The sequence below is a fragment of the Colletotrichum destructivum genome, chromosome 6, assembly GCF_034447905.1.
Source record: "Colletotrichum destructivum chromosome 6, complete sequence".
NCBI classification, from domain to species: Eukaryota; Fungi; Ascomycota; class Sordariomycetes; order Glomerellales; family Glomerellaceae; genus Colletotrichum; species Colletotrichum destructivum.
Window position 1 is genome coordinate 2,132,640 of NC_085901.1, and position 21,163 is coordinate 2,153,802.

At 54.5% G+C, this 21,163-nt stretch overlaps 7 protein-coding genes across 7 annotated transcripts; 4 read left to right on the forward strand and 3 right to left on the reverse strand.

Annotated features, from left to right (window-relative positions):
• Positions 1 to 114: 114 nt before the first annotated feature.
• On the forward strand, positions 115 to 3,771 carry CDEST_09845 (Putative NodB domain, glycoside hydrolase/deacetylase, beta/alpha-barrel). The gene is made up of 2 exons (XM_062926003.1): positions 115 to 2,538; positions 2,610 to 3,771. Exons 1-2 carry the CDS (start codon positions 1,924 to 1,926, stop codon positions 3,282 to 3,284), a joined length of 1,290 nt encoding a protein of 429 aa, XP_062782054.1. The 5' UTR covers positions 115 to 1,923; the 3' UTR covers positions 3,285 to 3,771.
• Positions 3,772 to 3,853: 82 nt separating this feature from the next.
• CDEST_09846 (Putative Heat shock protein 70 family) lies at positions 3,854 to 5,129 on the forward strand (the record flags this gene model as incomplete). The annotated part of the gene is made up of 2 exons (XM_062926004.1): positions 3,854 to 4,043; positions 4,384 to 5,129. 2 exons carry the CDS (start codon positions 3,854 to 3,856, stop codon positions 5,127 to 5,129), a joined length of 936 nt encoding a protein of 311 aa, XP_062782055.1.
• Positions 5,130 to 6,411: 1,282 nt separating this feature from the next.
• CDEST_09847 (Putative NADP-dependent oxidoreductase domain-containing protein) lies at positions 6,412 to 7,815 on the forward strand. Its single transcript, XM_062926005.1, has one exon. It carries the CDS (start codon positions 6,538 to 6,540, stop codon positions 7,687 to 7,689), a length of 1,152 nt encoding a protein of 383 aa, XP_062782056.1. The 5' UTR covers positions 6,412 to 6,537; the 3' UTR covers positions 7,690 to 7,815.
• A 55-nt stretch (positions 7,816 to 7,870) lies between these two features.
• On the reverse strand, positions 7,871 to 9,316 carry CDEST_09848 (uncharacterized protein; the record flags this gene model as incomplete). The annotated part of the gene is made up of 5 exons (XM_062926006.1): positions 7,871 to 8,214; positions 8,272 to 8,342; positions 8,398 to 8,542; positions 8,598 to 8,964; positions 9,023 to 9,316. The coding sequence occupies 5 exons, from the start codon at positions 9,314 to 9,316 to the stop codon at positions 7,871 to 7,873; spliced, it is 1,221 nt and encodes a 406-aa protein (XP_062782057.1).
• A 2,157-nt stretch (positions 9,317 to 11,473) lies between these two features.
• On the forward strand, positions 11,474 to 12,748 carry CDEST_09849 (uncharacterized protein). Its single transcript, XM_062926007.1, has one exon. The coding sequence runs from the start codon at positions 12,391 to 12,393 to the stop codon at positions 12,745 to 12,747; it is 357 nt and encodes a 118-aa protein (XP_062782058.1). The 5' UTR covers positions 11,474 to 12,390; the 3' UTR covers position 12,748.
• Positions 12,749 to 13,630: 882 nt separating this feature from the next.
• On the reverse strand, positions 13,631 to 14,699 carry CDEST_09850 (uncharacterized protein). Its single transcript, XM_062926008.1, has one exon. The coding sequence runs from the start codon at positions 14,494 to 14,496 to the stop codon at positions 13,780 to 13,782; it is 717 nt and encodes a 238-aa protein (XP_062782059.1). The 5' UTR covers positions 14,497 to 14,699; the 3' UTR covers positions 13,631 to 13,779.
• A 1,479-nt stretch (positions 14,700 to 16,178) lies between these two features.
• CDEST_09851 (Putative AAA+ ATPase domain, CDR ABC transporter, ABC-2 type transporter, transmembrane) lies at positions 16,179 to 20,936 on the reverse strand (the record flags this gene model as incomplete). The annotated part of the gene is made up of 6 exons (XM_062926009.1): positions 16,179 to 16,590; positions 16,665 to 16,894; positions 16,959 to 17,192; positions 17,264 to 18,214; positions 18,279 to 19,820; positions 19,890 to 20,936. 6 exons carry the CDS (start codon positions 20,934 to 20,936, stop codon positions 16,179 to 16,181), a joined length of 4,416 nt encoding a protein of 1,471 aa, XP_062782060.1.
• Positions 20,937 to 21,163: the final 227 nt, after the last annotated feature.

The following is a 21,163-nucleotide window of genomic DNA, read 5'->3' on the forward strand; positions in this document are numbered from 1 at the left end:
GGTACCTACGGCACAGCAGGACACAGCACTGCACAACAGCTTGCAGGCAAGAGAGTATGCGCCTCGGAAATGAGAGCGACAAGAGACCGATACCAACCCGAACACACCACCCATCATCTGACCCGAGCAACGAAGACGGGGATGAGCGACGGCCATGTCAACGACAAAAATAAGCCCGCGCGAGAAGACGAAGAAGCAATGGAAGGAAGCCACTAACCAATCCTTCGTTCGTCTCAAGTTGATCCGAGCCACAGGCAACGGCGCCATGGGCTCTGATGGGTACATCAACAAACCGCCCACGCCGCCGACGGGAACACACTGAGACGCGGACCAGCCACGCCGTCGTCGCTCCGTGCCCCATCTAAGAGCTTTAGCCTTTTGGCCGCCAACATCAATCTCCCGGCCTGTTCCTCCCATCCGTCGTCCGAACGCGCAGGAAACACGGCGGCAGGGAGACAGACTCCTCTTCTACCGTCGTCCGCGCAACACGAACCTGTTCATGTCGGCCGTTTCCATTGTAGAAGGGAGTTTTGCCCTCCCCTTCCTCAGACGACAAGAGCGACAGACAAGACGGCAATGTGCGACCAGACAGACGGCAGTACCTGTACTTCGCCCAAGTGGCTGATGCTAACGACCAATCACAGAGACGGCGTCCCTTGCGTCAAACACCATTCATGTACGGCCCTAATGCGCCAAGACTAGCCCCCGTCGCAAACCCCTCGAGAAGAGACAAGAAAAACCAAAGCTGGATGGATGGCATCGCCAGACGAGAGAGACGACCCAGCGTCGCCCCACCCCCCGGGCACAGAGCATCTCCGACCAGCAGCTCCCTTCGTTTGGGCCTGCGCCGCACCCGGCGCCCATCTTACACGCAAGAGAAGCCGTTGTCGACCAAAGTTCCTCCATCCCTCGCTGAACTAGAATGTCTGCGTCTGCCTACAGCTGGCTCCTCCCCCCCCCCCCCCCCCCCCCCCCCGAAGAGTACAAGCCCATGGGAAGCCCAGTTGCTGTCGTGGCTGGTACCACAAGCCAAGAACGGGGATTAAAAATAAAAAACCGAACTGCTGCCAAGTGCCTCCTCGGGCGCACACCATCGGGACTGCAATTTTGACATCCAGTCACTTGGGTCTGCCAATGCTCGTATTGTCACCTTTTGCCTGTTTGAGTCAGGGGGGGCACTACACGAGGACTTCGACAACCAAGGCCAGCGGCCCTGACTAACGGTTAACCCGACCTTCTTGGCTCTCATTTCTTCTTCGCCTGAGTCCTTTGCGACGATCCCACTACCAGCATCAGCCGGTGGTCGTGCGCTCTGTTTGCTCACAGCGTCCCCCGCAAAAGAAAAAAAATCAACACTAATAGTACGAGATCGCAATATCTCTCCTCCTCCGTATGGACGTCCCGCGCTGGCCCTGGCGCCTTGCAGACAGCCGTCATAGTCACACACCATACACTCGTTCTCACTGGCACCAGCGGTGGCTGCGATCTCCCCGCCGCCCTTTCCTTCCGACATTAAGCCATACCCCGTGGCCGCGCCCCTTGCGGGACAAGCACTCAACCTTGCAAGTTGCAAGACAGACTTGCTCGTGTACTGAACCACATCCCCTCCCCTCCCCCCGTTCTCTCCTTGCCTCCGATCCTCCTATTTCTGGGGCCGTCCAGCCAAGAAAGTTCAGCGCCAGCGAGATGCCTGCGACCCCATGTTGCCCGAAAACTCGGCCGCCGCCGTCGGGCGCGGCACACGGACATGGCGCCGCGCCTACGATCAACTCCTGCCCAGCCTTCCCCACGCACTGCTCGGCGGGTTAGCCCATCACTTTCATTTTATCTTCTTCCCGGGGCTTTCTCATGCACGGGAAGGCTTGTGGGTCATCCCTTGGCGTTGTTGGTTGGATATAAGTGTATCACACTCTCCCCGTAACTATGACCGCGTACCGACGATATCTCCCTCATCCACCGCAGACACTCGCTTCTATACCGCACCATCCAGCCAAGATGCTTGTTAGAGTACACTCGCTTTCCCTCCTCGCGGCCATTGCCGCCTCTGGTGGACTGGCCGCCGCCGTTCCTCTCGAGTCTTCATCTGCCTTCACCGCCAGAGACCTGCCTCGTCCTCGATTCGGGAGCGTTCCGTATGGCGTCAGCATCACCCACTGCACCGTCAACGGCAAGGTTGCCTTGACTTTCGACGACGGTCCCGGAGAGTACACCGAGAAGGTCCTCGACACCCTCGAGAAAAACGGCAACATCAAGGCCACCTTTTACCTCGTCGGCACCAATGGTAACAACGGCGTCGCCAACCCGACTTACACCCCTCTGCTGAAGCGCATGTTGGGCGCCGGCCACCAACTCGCCAGCCACTCGTGGAGCCACAAAGACTTCAACACCATTTCCCGTGACGAGCAGGTCGAGGAGTTGGTCAAGAATGAAGAGATCTTCGCCAAGGTTCTCGGCATCGTGCCCACCTATTTCCGCCCGCCATACACTCACTGTGATGGCCAGTGTATTTCCACCCTTAACGATCTTTCCTACCACGTGGTATGTTGTGTTGTCTTCTCATCTCGACCTTGCTGCGTTACCTTGGCTCATTTATTGACATTTCATCAAAGACCGATTACAACCTCGATACCAAGGACTGGGTTGACGGCGGCGCCAACTCCAAGGAGGCGTACTCGAGCGCCATCAACTCGGCCAACCCCGCCAGCTCTTCCTTCATCGCACTCTCCCACGACATTCACTCCTTCACCGTCAACGGCTTCGTTCAGTACATGATTGATGTCGCCAAGGAGAAGGGCTTCGAGTTTTCCACTGTCGGCGAGTGCCTGGGTGACCCTGCTTCCAACTGGTACCGCGACCCCAAGAGTGGCGAGCCCTCGGGCGGTAAGGAGGAACCCAAGCCTACCACGACCAGCAAGTCCGTAGCGCCCACCACTAGCTCTGCTTCCACTTCCACCACCTCCCCCACGGAGACCAAGACCACTGCATCGAGCACCACCGAGTCCGAGACGGCGAAGCCATCCGTTACCGACAAGTCCGCTTCCGAGACCGATGAACCAGAGACGGAGACCGATGGTCCCACTTCCACCGCCGTTAACCCTCCTACCGCCTCGCGGACCGTCGATGGCGGCGCCAACATCGGCATCCCCGTGACGCCTACGGGCACAACCGGCGCGCCGAGACCCACGAGCACGAACACTGTCGTCGAGGTCAACGCTGCTGGCCGCGCCGTCTTGTCTGCCGGTGGGGCCCTTGCTGGTGCCCTGGCGTGGGCGATGATGATCTGATGAACCGCACATCGCAAACCAAACGCCACATATCCCGTAGCAGGGAATACCAAGACATAATCTTCGTGTAATACTTTGGGTAATGCTTAATTTTGGGCATCACTGGGTCGACAAGACGCGGACGCCGAGACTGAGACGAGATGAATACATGATACCACGCCATCCATGTATTCGGGTTGATGTGTACTGGACATAGATGCATGAATAGCCGATTCGATATGAGATCAAAATCTTTTTTTTTTTTTACGTGCATAGCGTACTGGCTGTGTGCTGCTCCTTTTGTCTAGCGGACCAAAAGACAATGTGGGGTTTGGTCTGGAGTCAAGGTCAACGAAGCCTGACGTGGACAAGGATAACGACAGGGGATCGGCTCCCACGTCGCAGGCAACTGAATAAACCCTTTGGGAGACTCTGACTGCCATTTCTGAGTTGTTATGTAGTCCAGATGGTACGCAAAGTCCAACCAAGCTGAACCACACAGCCTCCCCTCATCAAAACATCTTTCCTCGAGACTCGCAGCTTGCTCGACAAGCCCAAGCATTCTTTGTTTCCAAATTCTCATCGTACGCATGGCCATGTCGAGGCAACCTCATCAACGAGTCTGCGACCTGGGGCTATTCGCAACCCTTGTCCTCCTTCTGCTGTTCTCGGCATCCCCCTCTGTCGTCGTCGCTACTCGTGAGGCCAGGTCTTATGGACATGTCGTTGCTTTTGTGAGCGAGAACCCCTACCTGAATTGTCGTATCAGCCACGGCGCCGGTACCCTCTTGAAACTAACCTCATCTGACGTTCCCAGAGCCTCGGCCCATCCTATTCCAGCGTGGGAGTCTTCGCAAAGGGCGCTGTCAATATCCCCGCCGAGGGCCAGAGTAAATATGTCAACGGCGATATTTGCTCTCGCTTCCATGCTTTGTAACTAACCTAGACTTTTACGCGCCAGGCTTTAGTCTGTCCAGAGCAAACCGTCGCGCCTTGCACTCGGGGCTGAGCGAGCCGCTCGACGTGACGTTTTTTCAACCCAGGTAAGAATGCCCCGGTTTCATCCAACGCGCGCTCACCTTGCCAACTTTGTAATCCAGCCGTTTACTCTGCCGTGCAGAAGAGTCGGAGTACTTCCTCAACAGAGCCTTCCCGAACCCGAAGAACGGTCCGGGCACGCATACACACGACGGAGGAGTGGCTATTGCCGAGACGCTGCCGCTCACCCTCGCTCGGCTCAAGGCCACGGCGGACCAGTGGCTCGGCCAGTCGACAACGCACATCGTCATCGCCGTCCCGAGTCGCGTCCGCGACGATGAGCGGCGAGCGATCAGGGAAGCTGCCGAGTCGGTCGGGCTGAGCGCCTTGAGGCTCTTGCCAGCCCCGCGGGCTGCTGGCTTGGCTTTCGGACTCCACGATCACCAAGACGAGCGCGTCGGTCTGGTTGTCGAGATGGGACGGCGGCATTTCGAGGTGTCTTTGCTGGGATACGACTGGGGCGTCTTTGAAGACCTGGCAGATGTTACTGATACAGCCCTCGGCGAGGAGATGGGGGACATTATCCAAGGCTCCCACCTTACAGGATCCCGTGGCAGTGAGGACCCCTTTGAACAGGCGCTTGCGTATTTGGACCTGGTCATCCGAGAGGCGGGCTTGACGAGAGGGGATGTTGACGACATCGTGCTGGTTGGCGAGTACGCCCGCAACGAAAGGGCGCGGTCACTGGTGCGAGATTTCTTCGGCGGTAGAGATCCTTTGAGGTGTTCGTACGGCGCCGATGGCGACTGCGATCCAGACGAGGCGGTCACGATGGGAGCCGCTATCTCAGCGAAGATGTACACGCTGCCCCGCCTGCTAGGAATTTGAGGGCCTTGATGGACGGACGTGCTGATCACAATCGAGTCCTCCCGAGGCCCTTCCTCACTTTCCTATACTATGGATAACGCTGAAGTGCGAGAAAGAGGGATCTTCAGAGAAACAGAGGATAAACAAACGTCAGAAACTGAGTCGAGGGGATTACACGGCCCAGCAGTCCTGCGTGGGTTGAAAGGCAAAGGCTTGAGACGCGGGTCTGCCCCTTTCTCGGCCATCAGCATTGCAGAATCCCGCACCGCAAAAGTCACCTATATTCTGTTCGATGCAGAGTAGATCAGACCCAAAGAGATGATGTTTTCAAAGAGATGGGTCTTGTCGTTTTGCCGACAACCGGACTGGAAGGTGTCTTCCATAAATGATGTCTAGATACTTACCATGATAGAACACGTCCGAGGCCAATTAACGAGGTGTACCTCTGTCGTGAGCATGGGAAAGCAGGAATTTTGTATGTAGTGGGTAACCTCTGTTTTCTTTGGGACTAATCATACGAATTGAAGGGTATGCTGTGATATATATATATATACCCAGACGAAGCTATCATCACTCGGTCAGCAACACACATGCAGTCAAGATGTGCCCGGCGAAGGCTGGGATCAACCCGGACGGGCTGGGCATCCACCAGGCCAACATCTTTGTTGACAGTCTCGATGTCACGATGTCTCGTCTTTTGGCCAATCTGCGAAACGAAGTCTTTGTCGTGCTGATTAATTGTCACCCGTCAGCATTTCGTAGTTAGCCACGGACCATGGACCTCAATACTCCGCCAAACACGCCTTCGATGATCTCAAACTCAAATAAGAAAGCCACAACACGAATGCTTAACGCTCTGGTGTGCTGCCGACGAAATTGAACGTCCGGTATAGAACCGCCGGCGGATGTAAGCTCACAACGGACCCCAAAATTGTCGGCCTCTAACTCCGATGCACCCGTCCCTACTGCTTCCAGCGCCCGCCTATCCATCACGGGGTTAACGGGGTTACGGGGTCGCGGGCCCTCGACTGGATAGGTCCTGCACCACATATTCTCATGGCCAGCCAGCAGAAGCAGGGGCCAGCCGAAAGCGAGCTCGATCATCCTGATCTCGACCTCGGGTCCATTTGAACGTCATGGTGGGGGCCAATGAGCACAGACGGCCTCCAGTGTGATGTGTGCACCGTTCAATGATGACAGACAGTCAGCGTTTCCCGGAGTTAAGGTTTCGGTCGATTTCATGAACGTTAAGCACACCACCAGCCAATGTTGATCCGCTGGCTGGGTGTTGCGAAGACATTAGTGGTATAAAGGGGAACATTGTCAGACGCACTCTAGTTTCGGACGTACTGCCCATCTCCCCCAGAAGTGTTTCTCGCTCGCTTTATACCAAAATCTTCAGACTCCGAAACCTCCATCAATCTTTACAATGCCTAGCATCTTCGAACCGGCCCCAGAGCCCAAAACCGAGCTCGGCAGGTACCGCGTCCTGTCCACCACCGCCGGCGTCAGAGTATCTCCGCTATGTCTCGGCGCGATGTCCATCGGCTCCGCGTGGTCCTCGTTCATGGGCTCCATGGACGAAGCCCAGTCCCACAAGCTGCTCGACGCCTTTTATGACGCCGGCGGCAACTTTATCGACACGGCCAATAACTATCAAGACGAGCAGTCGGAACAGATTCTGGGAAATTGGATGGCCGCCAGGAAAAACCGGGACGTCATGTTTATCGCGACCAAATTCACGACGCAGTACCGCCAGCATGCGCTTGGGCCGGGCAAGTGTGTCAACTACTCGGGCAACCACAAGAAGTCGCTGCACCTCTCGGTCCGGGACTCGCTCAAGAAGCTGCAGACAGACTACATCGACCTGCTCTACGTCCATTGGTGGGACTGGACCACCTCCGTCGAGGAACTCATGGACTCCCTCCACATCCTTGTCGAGCAGGGTAAGGTTCTGTACCTGGGCGCTTCTGACACACCCGCTTGGGTCGTATCCGCTGCGAACACCTACGCCAAGGCGCACGGGAAGACGCCCTTCTCCGTCTACCAGGGTCGGTGGAGTGTTTTGGTCCGCGATCTCGAGCGGGACATCATTCCCATGGCCCGACACTTTGGCATGGCGCTGTGTCCATGGGACGTCCTTGGAGGCGGCAAGCTGCAGTCCAAGAAGCAGATTGAGGAACGCCGCAAGGCTGGCGAAGGCCTCCGATCCCTGTTTGGCTCGGAACAGTCTGACGACGAGCGCAGGGCCAGCGAAGTCCTCGAGCAGATTGCCACGGAGCATGGAACCGAAAGCATTCAGCAGATTGCCCTGGCATACGTGATGCAGAAGGCTCGTTACGTGTTCCCCATGGTCGGCGGCCGCAAGGTCGAACACCTGGAGGACAACATCAAGGCACTGAGCATCCGCCTCACGAAGGAGCAGATTCAAAAGATTGAAAGCTACAAGACCTTCGACATTGGCTTCCCCATGAACTTCATCTTGGACGACCCAAGGGAGGGCGGTCCAACAGCACCTCTGGTGGCTGCGTCGGCCCCGATGGCATGGCAGCTCCAAGGCAAGCCCATTGGACAAGAGTAGGATAGGAAGTCCGTGAAGGTTTTCTGAGTTCCGGGGAACAATACAACTCTAATTGAACATTCAATGCAACCCTGTTTCTGTTGAAATCGAGCCTTCATTATTAACATTATTGATTTTCTGGAGTTCGTCAAGTTCTATCGTCACGTCGTTAGGTCAGCTGCTGGGCTGGCTGGGGTTGTGCTCATCCATTCCGTTTCCGTCTAGGTTCTCCCTGCTTGGTCATAAGTGTCTTGCTGGAGTCGACCGTCGAGCCGGACGAGGAAGAGGAAGCCCCGGCAGTAGCTATTGAATTTCCCGAGCCGACGATGGGTGACTTGTCCTCTCCTGGCTGCTGCTGCATGGGCATTCCCGAATCTCTTTCGGATCTTCTGACAGTACCCCGGACTTTCATTCTGATGGCTTCGGGAAGAAATCGCGTCTTGACTGCGGTGTCGCGCAGCATCACCCGTAGTACTGGAATGGTCGCCGCCATGATGGTGATTGCCGTTTCGGCTGCTGCCCAAACGGCCAGTTCCGCTCCTCCGTCTGCGTCTCCAAGTCAACATATCAGGCCTTTACATCATGACCAAAAACCGAACTCACGAGAGAAGTCACCAGTGGTGTCATTCACGGACCGCATATAGGAAGCTTTGACAAAAGCAGCCACGCCGGCTCTGTTTCTTGTTAGCCAGTGTTTATGGGCTGCGGTTGTTGATAGAAGGCGCTTACAAAACTCCCATACTCATCGCCACGGAGACACCAATCTTCTCTTTCTTGCTTAATGTCAGTCCCGATGATGCTTCGGCCGGGGTGGGTCGCATTAGAATTAGCCATGGAACGATGGCCAACGCGATGTCAAGTACACCAGAGTAAACTTGAGGCATTGTTAGTACAAATACGAATAACATACTGAAAGGCCATGAACTTACCACTGATGAATATGCCGAATGACACAACCCATTTCAGATCATAGCAGGTTCCCTCACTAAAGGGCTTCCATCTCTTTTCGAGAGGGACGCACCCGATCCAGAACGACAATGCGGAGAATGTGAACAAGACATTCATGGAGATGATGGAAAACCATACGAAGGCTTTCTTCCAGCCATCGCACATTCGGAGGAGTGAAATGGCGAATGCTGTCTTGCTCCACACCTGGCCAACAAACGAGCAGGTGATGGACGCCAGCCCGATAATTGCAAGCACGGATATGTTATCGACGGTTATGGGGAACCCGGGGCGGCCAAACCGGGACTTGATGATGAACTCGTTTAGCGACGCATCCGTTGCAAGAACCATCTGTACATCCTGTGTCAGCAGCGGCTTCGGGACATAGTAACGCCCCTGGGGCTCGCACCCAAGACGCTATGAGGAGTATATCCTCAAACCGAATCTTTGTGTATGAATAGGACACCTTGCAGTATATCCTCAACCCCAGGAACAGTGCTGATATAGAAACAAGAACCCATAGCACCGTCTGTATGGTTTCGGCGTCCGCGTCGTCGTCTGCACGGGTGTTGAGTGCTATCAGGGTCCCATCCAACTCGTTCGTCGTCAAAGCCGTCTGGTTGACGGCTCGTGCCAGGGAACCCAGCTCCTGCAACCGGCTTCTTGAACAATGCTCACATCCTAGCGGGGGCACAACGGCCATATTCGGCTTCCGACAAGGGCACCAGCTGATAAAGTGAAAACAGCGCCTTCATGGCAGGGCCGACTAACACATGATCGTCGGCGGTGCGAGTGTTGAGGCTTTATATGATAGACGGGACATGCAAACAAGGCATGCATACAGACAGGGAAGAGCTACTGTAACAACCCTTGAAAACATCGGCCAGTGGCGCCATTCCGTTATGTATGCAGATTCACGTAGGGGAGCTGTGCAACGCGGGGGAAGGCCTGGCAGGCATCAGCAAGGGTGTCTATTCCCGGGGAGCCCTTATCATCAATTTCTTTGCACCGACGCAATCCCCGAGGAAAGCTAACGAGGGCAAAACGAAGTTTGCTTTCTGCTTCTCTGCACTGCTGAAGCTCCGTGCGCCGGAGGGATTTCGGAGAAAGCACGACCACAAGCCTCATACTCATAAGACGACATATCCCGCGGCTTACCATACACGAGACTCTCCCATACCAAGACGAAGGGAGCTCTTTGACCCCCGTCCCGTCTTTCCCGGCGTGCCCAGTCACGGCGATGTGGAGAACAGGCGGTTGTCCTTCTCATCTTGCCCCATCTCGGTCCGCAAACAGGCCCGGGGAACGGGTTGTTTGAGTTATCACTACTGTAACAGCCGTGTCGCGGCTGGTGAGATGTCCTATTGTGCACGTCCTGTGTGGCTAGTCCGGCCTCATTGTCTGAGAAGGAGCTTGGTTCGATCGCCTGTGCGATACGTCTGATCAGGGTGACCCCGGTCTAGACTCTGCTGTACCCCAGAGATAGCAAAATCGCGGAAGCGCGCTTCGCTTTCCTTGCACATGCACGGGTGGTATCAACTTTTGGATCCGGCTCTTATCCTTATTCGGAATGGCACTCTTCCGCTGCACCATTTGCTCCCATCTTCAGGGCCAATGGTTTTCCCATCTCGCGACACTGGTGAGGTTTGCTAGGGTAGGAGACTCGTCCATCGGCAGCTTCATATGGACCAGTGGCTTCTTCAGTACGGAGAGCTACGCAGCGTATCGATATTTCCTGATTATTTCCTCGATCAACAATGGAAGTTTTGTAGCGGCGAAAGTTTTATGCTTACAGGTACGAAAAGACTCACGCCTGTGAAGGACTCGAAGTAGTGTCCCCAACAGTCATGTCGACAGATGATTCAGCTCTCGTCTCCATACTTTCATTTTCCGGCCTAGAGGCACCCGTTCATTTTCATTGTTGCGAACTGTTTATTAATCATTTCAAACGACAGAACCAGCCACTATCATCTTCATAGGATGACGATAACATGAGTAAAGTCTGCTTCCATGTCCGAAAGTCCGTCCACCAATTCTTTCTGTACCTCTTCACCTGGGACGAGTCGGGAATCGCTATAATTAGCATAGAGATCATCCTGCAGAGCTTTGCCTGTCACACAGAAGATCCGACTTCTGCCTCAAGGCCGGGCGCACTTCATCTTCCTGTGTTAGGTAACACTGGGCTAGATGATGGCGACAGCACACCGGAACTTCCATACAAACCCCATAATCGTCGATAAGAGGCAGCGGTGATAGCCCAAACTCAGCTGAGAAGCATTCCGGGGTTTTCACATAGTGACCGTTGTGAAATTATTTGCGCTGTATACCAAGCTCATCTCTACCAATCATCGCGCATCGTCATCATATAAGAGTGGTTGATCATCACTCTTCGACAAAATGTAAATAGCCCCTTGATTATAGTCAAGCTTAGCATCCATCTAATTGCAAAAATTGCTAGCCCGCTGCAGTCTCAGGCCTTTAACGATGCTGAAGCACATGTGACATGTTGTAAGCAAATGAGATGAGTGAATGCAGAATAGCCGACTCTTGGATGATTTTGTAGCAGTTATCAGTGATGACAAAATAGAATGTTTGAAGTTTGAGCACAATCAGCTTAAGGGTCTGGGTTTATGCAGCAGATTGCTCACACTTGAGCAGGTTTGGTGTGTTGGCTTGGCGACCGCAAATTCCATGCAGAACAGATGCGCCAAGGCCTCTAAGCTTTGAAGGCTTTGGTTTTCTTCGTCGTCTTTCTTACCATTCCTGTTTCGGGGGTCGTTTTCACTGGCGCTCAAATCAATATCTACTCATCGGCTGTCAGTGGAATGCAGGCTGGGTGGTTGCTGAGTCTCGTCGTTAACTCTGCTAACCCTAGACACCATAGTAGCTCTAGGCTGGTAATTTACAGGAACAGGCTCTGGTGCCTGTAAAGATGCCAGCAAACTTGTACCCCATGTGTCACTACAACATAAAATCGATTGCTTTCCAGGGTTCCCAAGAGCTACTGCTCGCCTGTTGACAAGCTTAGTAAACGACTAGCATGCTAACGTAGCTTGTAATCCCGTACCAGCTTATCCATCCCCAAAAAAAATTCATAGTTCTCGGCTTTTTAGACAATACAACGGTCAGTCTACTGCGGGAGTCTGCTGTTGAAGATCAAGACACTAGTCATCTATATATCTGATATGGCAATGGGGTTACATGCCTTGTAGAAAGGTCAGTGTAAACAATTCGGTATGATTATAAGAATGATCAAGTGGATACCTTGGCTTGTGATAGCGTCGTGAAGCACTTGCATGGTTGCGTGGCTATCGCACCATGCGAATGCACATATGGACTGCCCTTGCTGATCCAAAAACTCGGGCAACGCCTTAAGGTCACGCGGCCTGGCTAGTGATGTTGGTGGCTCACCAACTGCGGATTCTCATTTGCGAACTCGCCCGAGACACGCGCGCTAGTGGATCAGTTGGTCCGATTCCCCAACAACGGACAAGGGATCTTCGGTGACTCCGTGTCATGGGTGCCACCGGATGACATTGAGGCGTAGCAAGGGCTGTGATCAATGGTTCATATAACTTCATGCATTTCTCCCTTCGCATAGGCGTGAAATGCTTAGATCTATTACCCTCGAGAACTATCCATCAAGCTGAGAACGCGGCAGCGAGAGAAACATAATCAACCAGCCAATTCATCTTCTTCCGAATTCGAATCAACGCCAGCGAACCTCGTTACCTTTCAGTGGGGCTTGACACTCTAGAGACACACGCACCGGCCAACATGGGGCTTATCGGAAAATCATCAGCTCCCACAGAGGGTGCCGAGGAACAGCCTAAGAAGTCGCTCTACCAACGCTACCAGGACAAGAAGACTGGCCGCGACACCGTCATCTCGGACGAGGACCTCGTCAAGTACACCGGCAAGCGCAGAGACGAGATCAACGACTGGGCAAAAGATCGGCCCGGCGTCGCTGGGAACCGGGCTGCGGGGACCTTAGCGGCTGGTTCTGCCTCCGGCTTTGGTGGGATGGCTACGGCAGATGGGTACGGCGGATGGGGTATGGGTGCCGGATCGGATCCCAAACATCCGCCGCAGCCGAGCCGGAAGGGGGATCCGGACGCTGAGCTGTCAAAGTAGGAGGTGTGTGGAGGAAGGATCGAGGCTCATATAAATACAAAACGAGAAACTGAGGAATATGAAGGGCGATGGTTCTTTGAAGGCGGGCAAGTTTCACGGCTGTCTTATCATTTGGGCGGGGCGTTGAGATCTTACACTCAACCAAAACATGTTTTATTGTACAGTGTCTCACGAGGTGACGGGTATTTACAACTGATTCTTACAATGGCTGGTGTTAAGGCGAGTACGCGGCTAATTCGGCTCGTAGTCGGGTTGAGCTCTGGCTCCAGCTGCCATTTATCGCCCATTCTGTCTTGGAAATAATAGGCACAATCAGCTGAAAGCTGTTCCATGAGCATATGGTGCTGGATTATGGGAAGCCAGTGAACTCATGGAACGGAAATCCAAGCCATGAGTCTTAGCTCGGCTTCAAGTGGCTATATCGGAAAGACAAAAGCGGCCTGTTTTGAACGAAGGTCCACTACCAACAGTCCATCGCCTTGGAACCGTTTTCATCTGTATGTTTTCCAATTGGGAGGCGCTTTTAAGACAAGAGCTGCTCCATTCCAGACGCTGCCGATCTGCCGTCGATCTCTACGGGTTTCGGGCTCCAAATTCGTCAATAGGTACATAGAGACTCGAAGGAAACTTCACTGACCCGAAATCTGACGACCAGGTGATGTGAAGTCATCTTATCAAAGTTTCCCTCTCAGGAAAGGACAATGACATCCACGATGCCAAGCTGAAGCATCTACAGGGTAGTCAAAACGCCGTGTCCAGCTTTCTAGGTAGGGGGTTTTATCTTTAGTCATCGGAAGGGGGATATCAAGTCCTGGATGCAGAAGCAGTGATGGAATGTAAAAGTCGCAGGTTTCTTTTGACAGAAAAAAGAGTTTGAATTCTCAGTTCATGAACAGGCCGTGGTACAATACAATGGCAAAAAGCAAACCCCGTAGAAAGAATACCTCATCAACGCCGCACGCGCTCAGCGAAACTCAACACAACCACAATTCATGCATCGTGACACCAATAAACGAACCAACGCGCCCCGCTCTAGTCCTGCCATCCGGCCATGCAACTGCCCATCTCCCAGTCTCCGCTCGCGCACTGTCTCCAGCTGGAGGAGATCCTGCACTCCTCGGCCTCGAGGACGTTGTCCTCGCCCATGCGGAAGAAGGTGACGTCGCAGCAGATGGACATGGCCATCAGGCCGACCTCGCAGACGTGGGGTTTGTGCATCTTGAAGCTCAGGGGCGGGTCGGCGTGCTCCTTCAGCATCTCCTTCAAAGTGGGCTCGGAGCGCTCCGAGTAGACCTCGGTGTCGCCAAAGACGATGGGGTTGCACATGATGGCGCCCTTACCAATGTACTTGAGGGCGCTTTTGGGCTTGTGGCAGAGGGCGCCCCAGAGCAGCGTCTCCATCTCGATGGCCTTGGCGTGGTTGCGCAGCTTGATGGTGTTGAGGGGGCCCTCTTCGTCCGAAGACTCCTCCTCGTCGGACGAGTAGTGGCGCATCTGCGTGCCTGTCTTCTCCTTCTTTTCCTTCTTCTTCTTCTTGTTCTTGTTGCTCTTCTTCTTCTCCTCGGGGGCCGGGGGGGACTGCGACGACGAGGCTTTCCGTTCGCCGTTGGGCTTTTCGCGGCGGGCTAGTTGCTTGTTGTCGACGTCTTCGGCGGCGCCCTGCAACTGGGGCTTCTTCTTCTTCTGGCGCTGCTCGGCGCCGGGCCCATGAGGGGAAGGATCGGTGGTCAAACCGAGAACAGAAGGCATCTTGGCGTGGTTCTGTTCTTTTACTCTTTTTCAATCCCGCTATGACTGGTAGTGTGTATGGCTTGGACGCTACGTAGTGGTTCGCTTTCGTCGTGTGGTTGTCAAAGGGATTTTTTTGGGGAGGGGTGATAGGGGATACAAGTTGGTGTATCGATCTAAGTGTCAACGGCGGAGAAGTACGGTCGCGAACACACTAAATGGGGGGGGAGGGGAGATGCAAGAGGGCGAGAGAAGGGGATAATTATGTCGTATGATGTCTCCAAGTCACGCGGCCCCTGCGTGCAAGTTGACGTCCATGTCCCAGAGTTTTGCTCCCATTGCCGGCCGAATCTTGAATTCCTGCTTTCTGACCTCGACCAAAGGTGACGTCAGGCGTCGTGGCCGCACAGCACTATTAAGAGGCCAAACAGGGTTTCACTGCACACACAGAGCGCGTGGGGGGGATGGAGGGATGGAGGGGAGTGGGAGCGAGCTGTCTCCTACAGGAGGTATGCCTTCACACTAGGGAAAATCATTGATTGGGGCATTCGGGGCCACAGCGGCGGCCCCGCATCTGCATTCAAGATGACATCAGTCCTGCGGGATGCAACTGTGCGGCGATCTTTGCAGAGCCCAGAACGCTGAGTCAGCCTAATGATGCCGGGGGGTATCCCTGATTGGCGATGTGGAAGGGCGAGCGAGAACAGGGAAGCAGTTGAGATGTCAACTGCTCGAGGCAGTTCTAGACATCTGAGGAAACACCTGTACAGAGTAGATGGATGCGTGGCTATGTTCTTCAACTTCCTCGCCGCCGCTATTCCGGGTTAGCTGGGAACGCATGAAAAGTCATTGTTTCGACCTGCGCCCGCCAAACTGCTCTCGTGCGTGTCTAGTCACGAGCAGAAAAACATCAGATCAAGCCGCCGCCAAGTGTAACATGTTCGCATGCTTCCCCGCATCAACCCTCGCGCCAGTCTAAATGGCTAAAATCGGTTCTAGGCTTTTCTCTGTGCTTTCTACGACTTTCGATTCCCTCGCGCAACAGAGACGCAGAGACTCCATATCGATATCCCCCAATTCTAAACCCTGCGATCAGTATCATGAGCCCTTGGTCAATCCGAACCTGAGCCCGATGAAGCGACTATATATCGATGTTGCAATCCCTTCATCACATCGCCAGGCCCAGTCATGCAGACGGTGGCCGCTGATCCCATCCCGCGGCGACGCAGAAAGCTCGCGAAGCTGTCGCCGCCGTTTTCACAGGCACTTTTCGGCTGGTTAACAACCCCCTGAGGCGATCCCTTGAGGGTGTTTCCAATTATGAACCAAAGGCTTTGAGTAAGAGTTTATCAGGTGCTGTGAGTACGAACACTGAGTGTCCGTCCCCAGTCTTGCGCGAGTCCCGACACACCGGAGCGGGGCCATCGGGGCGGAGCATCGGAGTGGGGCCCCGGAAAGTGACCGTCGCGGGAGGCACGTTCACAGCCGCTTTTCGCCCCAGGCATTCATTCACCTGACATAGATAAGTGACCGGACAATCTGATGTTCTCCGTCTCCCAAATTGTGACCGTAAACAATGTATTGACATGGTGTGCAAGTTGTTGCCGAGCGCACCACCCAGCATGCATATCAACTCTCTCGCTCTCTCTAAATTCCTGGAAATTTATTCTATTTGCTCTTGTCTACAATGAAGCCCCCACCGGTCACTTCTTCTTGAAATCGTTTTTGGGCACCCGCGCAACCCAGTACAGAAACGCCGCCGCGGCGATGTTGAACACGCAAAACGCCCAAACAAACCCGAAATCACGCCACCGATTCTCGAAGCTCATGTTCATGCTGGACAAGAAGGCGTTGGTGTCTGCCATGCCGCAAAACTGGCACTCGCTGGCGTTGCCATCGATGAGGTACCCGCCTACGTTCCGGATGTACTCGGCCATGTAATCGCCGCAGCTGCTGCCGCTTGGGGCGCTGAACGTGAGCAGCTCCGTCGGGCTACACGTGACGGGTGCATTCGCCAGGCCGACGGTGAGGAACCCTTCCATGATGTATGTGAAGGGGTTGACGCGGTACATGAAGATCCAGAAGCCAGGCAGCTCGTTGGGGCCAGCCAGCACGCTTTTACCAAGTCAGTCGGCCTGTTCATCTTTGCCAAAGAGTATGAGCAGTTGTTGGGGGAAAGGGGACTTTACCCGCAGAAGGCAAACATCAGGATGAAGAACAAGTTCATGATGCCGCCCGCGACCTCAGCACTGCCCAGCCCGGCAATCATGAGATGTGCAAACGTGCTCGAGAACAGGAAAAAGGCCCAGCAGATCAAGAACAAGGTGGCGGCGCGAGAGTGAACGGCATCTGCCCATGCCGCGTTCCGGTCAAGTCTGATAGGGTAGTACCAGAACAGGAAAGAGAAGACAGCCATGATCTGGCCATCTGGTGTTAGGTTCGCCATTCACAACATGTCCTGGTGGTCGTGGGGCGGGACTTACCGAGTTCCAGAACATTTCGACAATGATATTGGCAGCCAAGAAGGCTTTCCAGGAATACGACTTGGCGGGACGCTCGCGAGCTTCGTACATGGTGCGTTGGGATACGAAAAGGGGCATGATCTGCTGCACCACCTGGGCGAACATGGCAAGGAAAATGAAAACACCGAACATCTGGTTCCGCAGACCACGCTCCGTGTTGCTCCCCCCTACGAGCGTCAATCCGATAAAGAGCGCCTGTTTTTTTTTTTTTGGGCAAATGGTCAGAAGGTGACGACAGCGTATGCCGTGGATGGCGCTGTACTTACCGAACCGCTGGTCAGGATGGATTTCGACAAGATGTACGACGGGCTGCGCCAATACTGCTGGAAGACTCGTTTTGTCACCTGGTGGATTTGGACCCGGAAACCCGCGGCAAACTCTGCGTACGCTGACTGATCGTTGTCCTCTGTCGCCGTCCGCGAGTTCTTCTCGTCCGTGTGCTCTGAAAGTCTCTTGAGCTCGCTCTGGACGGCCTGGTACTCCGGACTCTGTCGCCATACCGTCGGCCAGTCGATATCCGTGTGAGCATTTGGGGCTGCCCCGATGACCTCGAGCATGTGCTCGGCGGGGTTTGATCCGGGCTGAAATTCCGGGGCACCGTTCCGGCTGAAGTAGTCGAGAAGAACGTGCGAGTTCTTGCCGATGTCGCCAAAGTATACCGTCCGACCGCCTTTGGCAAGCAGCAACAATCTATCGAATCTCTGGAACAGCGATGCTGATGGCTGATGAATGGTGCAAAGAATGGCTTGACCGCTCTTGGTCAACTTTTCCATCAAATCGCAAACTGACCACGATGTCTGGCTGTCAAGGCCGGATGTCGGTTCGTCCAAGAAGAGCAGCAACTGCGGCCGAGCCACCAGCTCAACGCCAATAGTCAAGCGTTTGCGCTGCTCGACATTAAGCCCCTCGCCCAGTTCTCCAATCACGGCTTCAGCATACTCCTGCATGCCGAGAAGGTCAATCACAGTATCGACGTACGCCAGCTTCTCCTCCCGGCTGTACTTTTGAGGCTGACGCAAGAGTGCGCTGAAGCTCAAGGCTTCTCTGACGGTTGCTGTGGGGAGATGCAAATCTTGTTGCGTCACGTATCCGGTCTTGCGCTGGAAGGAAGAGTCCCGGATACGGCCGTCGACGAGCATCTCGCCGCTCACAACGCCCATTGTGACACGGCTAGCTAGCACGTCGAGAAGACTCGTCTTGCCAGCTCCTGATACGCCCTGAGATGACTAATGTCAGAAAGACCGTCATCTACGGCAGGTGATGTGATTGGCATAGACTTACCATGAGCGCAGTCAAGGACTTCGGTTTTACCCACCCGTCAACATTGCTAAGAATCCTTCGGGTCTCTCCCTTGACTTGGACGTCGTAGCAGACATCCTTCCAGTGGAAGACAGACGTTTGCTTCGCGAGGTCAGGGCTATCGCTGTCGTCGACCTGTTGCACAGCCGGGCGCGGCGGGTTTTCGCCAAGCGCTTCGTCGTCGTTGAATCCCTTCTTCACGTTTTTCAATGCCCGGCGCCTGAACACAAGGACTTCACCCTTGGACCTCTCGGAAGACACCAGCTCAACGGCGACGAGGTAGAGGAGCATGAAGAAGACGGTGATGGCAATCAAGATGCCAAAGTTGCGCCAGCGATGACTGTCAGCAAAGTCGTAAACCACACGGAGATGGTCTCCACCATCGACATAGTTGACGCCCGGAACTGCTCCTCCGACGTCGCAAACTCGCTCGTTGGGCTGGATGGATGACGTGTCATACCGGGGGCCACCGGGGACGAACTCGGAGCACCTGAAGTCGCGACCAACAAATTCATTCAGCGCTAGACTCTCCTGTGCGTAGTACACGGGGTTTATCCAGCGGATCCAGCCTATCCAGTCCTTCAGGTATGTTTGCGGAATGGCAAACCCGCTAAACAGCATCAAAGCCAGCAGGATGACGGTCGAGGGCGCCAAAGCCTGCGACGCCGTTTTGGTGACGGAGCCGAGGAACCGGAAGATCATTGACATGGAAAGCGTAACGCTGAAGGATATGAGGAGAAAAAAGAAGAACGGCCCGGCAGACTCGCGGCGTAGATTTGCCATGAAGTAGATCGGAACGTTGATGAACAGGGAGTTCAGGAGCTTGTACGGAACATCGACAACCATGGCGGCGACCGCCTCCGCACTTGGATGGTAAAGAGCGTATCGGGCATGCTTTTCGACGATCTTTCGTTTGCCGTAAAGGGTGAGAATCTCTAGAATGCTGCCCATGGCGTTGATCAGGATACTGTAGAAGATTACGAGAAGCCGCTGGTACATGCTGGATGCTGTGGGAGACAGGTTGTAGAAAATACTCGAGATGATCAGGGATTCGAAGAAGTTTGTTGTTAGCATGGTGATGGTCATCCACGGCTCGCTGATCAGGAGCTTGAAGCTACGCCACAGATTCAGATTGATCTGCTGAAGAAACGACAAAGTGTAGGGCGAAGAAGGTCTCTGTCGTTTCGATTGATGAGCTCTCCGTGTGGCGGAAAACTGCTTGTGGGTGTCCCCGCCAAAGGGAAACTCGTGTTCGAACTTGTCGATCTCGACCAGTAGGCGCTGCCGGTGCTGGCTGGCTTTCCAAGCTCGGGCGAACTCATCGGGACTCCGCGGTGGTGTTGGACCTTTCCAGCCCGGCCGTACGACCCTTTCGGAAAAGCTCGTCATCGAAGTAAGAAAGTCGGGCGTGGTCTTCTGCTCGGGACACTGAAATCCAAGCCCTTCGAAGTATGCCTGAGCGTCGGTGGACTTGCCAAAGAAGATCTGACGGCCCTCATACAGAACAATGACCTTGTCGAAGAGCTGTTACACAACGTGTTAGTTCCAAAGTCGGGTTCAAGATGCCAAGAAAAAGAGACATTGCGGACTGACATCATATGCTTCCTGTGGTGCCTGGTAAATGGCCACTGCAGAACTGCATCCAAAGACGTCGGCCTGCATCCGAAGGGTGCGGCAAAACTCGATGGCATTGGCGGAATCAAGGCCTCGAGTACTATTGTCCCAGCACTGAAGGGGAGCATAGCTCAGCACTGCTTCGGCGATGCTGACCCGCTTCCTTTCCCCCCCGCTCACGCCGCGCACAAAGTCGTCTCCGACCCGTGTGTTTTTGGTATGGGAGATGCCGAGAAGCGCCATGACAACATCACGAAGGTGCTCAGCGTACTGGTGTTTCGAGATGCCATCTGGAAGATCCATGTTCTGAGGGCAGCGGGCCCGAGCAGCGAAGTAAAGAGTCTCGCCAACAGTCAGGAAGGGGAAGTGATGGTCGAATTCTGCCGTGTAAATGGCCTCTCCTTTGAAAGTCGTCTGCATCTCCTCGCTTGAGATTCCTTGGTAGTTGAGGGTCGCGCCGTCGGCTACGTAGAAGCCGTGTGTCTCGCCCGCGATAGTTTTCAACAGAGTCGTGCAGCCAGACCCCGGAGGTCCCAGGACGGCGAGCATCTCCCCACTTTGGATAACGCCCTCCAGACCGTGCAAGATATCGATCCGCTGTTTTTTCCTCGACGGTAGAATCCACGAAGCCAGCGCTGCAGCCTCCAAGAAGAAGTTCCCGACTGTCTTTTGGTAGTCCATGGTGGTGCCCAGTCCATAAACCTGCAGGTTGCTGAAAGCCAGGCCAACCGTGTTCGGTGCGTTACCGAGAAGAGCTCTGGTCTGGAGCTTGTAGAATGCTGCGGCCCACTTCCGAGCGTTGAAGTCCGGGTTCTTGGGGTCGATGGTCGGGTCGGAGGGCTCAGGAAACAATGAGTGGCGATCTCCATGAGATAATGAGGTCAGACGCTTGGCCAAGTCTTGGATCTCTTCCTCGACGTTTTCTTCGATGTCTGACGGGGCGGTGCCAGTGGTGTCGGAATCAAAGTTGGCAATATTAGGCTCGGCTAGGGTCACATCTGGACCCAGCAACCCGAGAGCTGGCATAGTTGAAGAGTGAGCTAACTGAGCTGATACTCGGCTCTAGATTCCTCCGAATAGTGAATGTCTGAAACCAGAACGCCGAGGTCGTCGTCAAGCTGATAGACACTCGTTGGGCGGCGGAGAATGGCACCGCAATGATACCGTGGGCGGGGCGGGTCGAAAGGCCGAGTCATGTACAACGTCGCTGAGAATAGACGGATAGCCAAATGAGCCGTCAAACATGGTGAAGG

Coding starts and splice junctions, on each gene's coding strand:
- CDEST_09850 (XM_062926008.1), bottom strand. CDS start 14,496: ATGCCTTCTGTTCTCGGTTTGACCACCGATCCTTCCCCTCATGGGCCC.
- CDEST_09847 (XM_062926005.1), top strand. CDS start 6,538: ATGCCTAGCATCTTCGAACCGGCCCCAGAGCCCAAAACCGAGCTCGGC.
- CDEST_09849 (XM_062926007.1), top strand. CDS start 12,391: ATGGGGCTTATCGGAAAATCATCAGCTCCCACAGAGGGTGCCGAGGAA.
- CDEST_09845 (XM_062926003.1), top strand. CDS start 1,924: ATGACCGCGTACCGACGATATCTCCCTCATCCACCGCAGACACTCGCT. Junction 2,539..2,609: donor ACGATCTTTCCTACCACGTG/GTATGTTGTGTT, acceptor ATTTCATCAAAG/ACCGATTACAACCTCGATAC.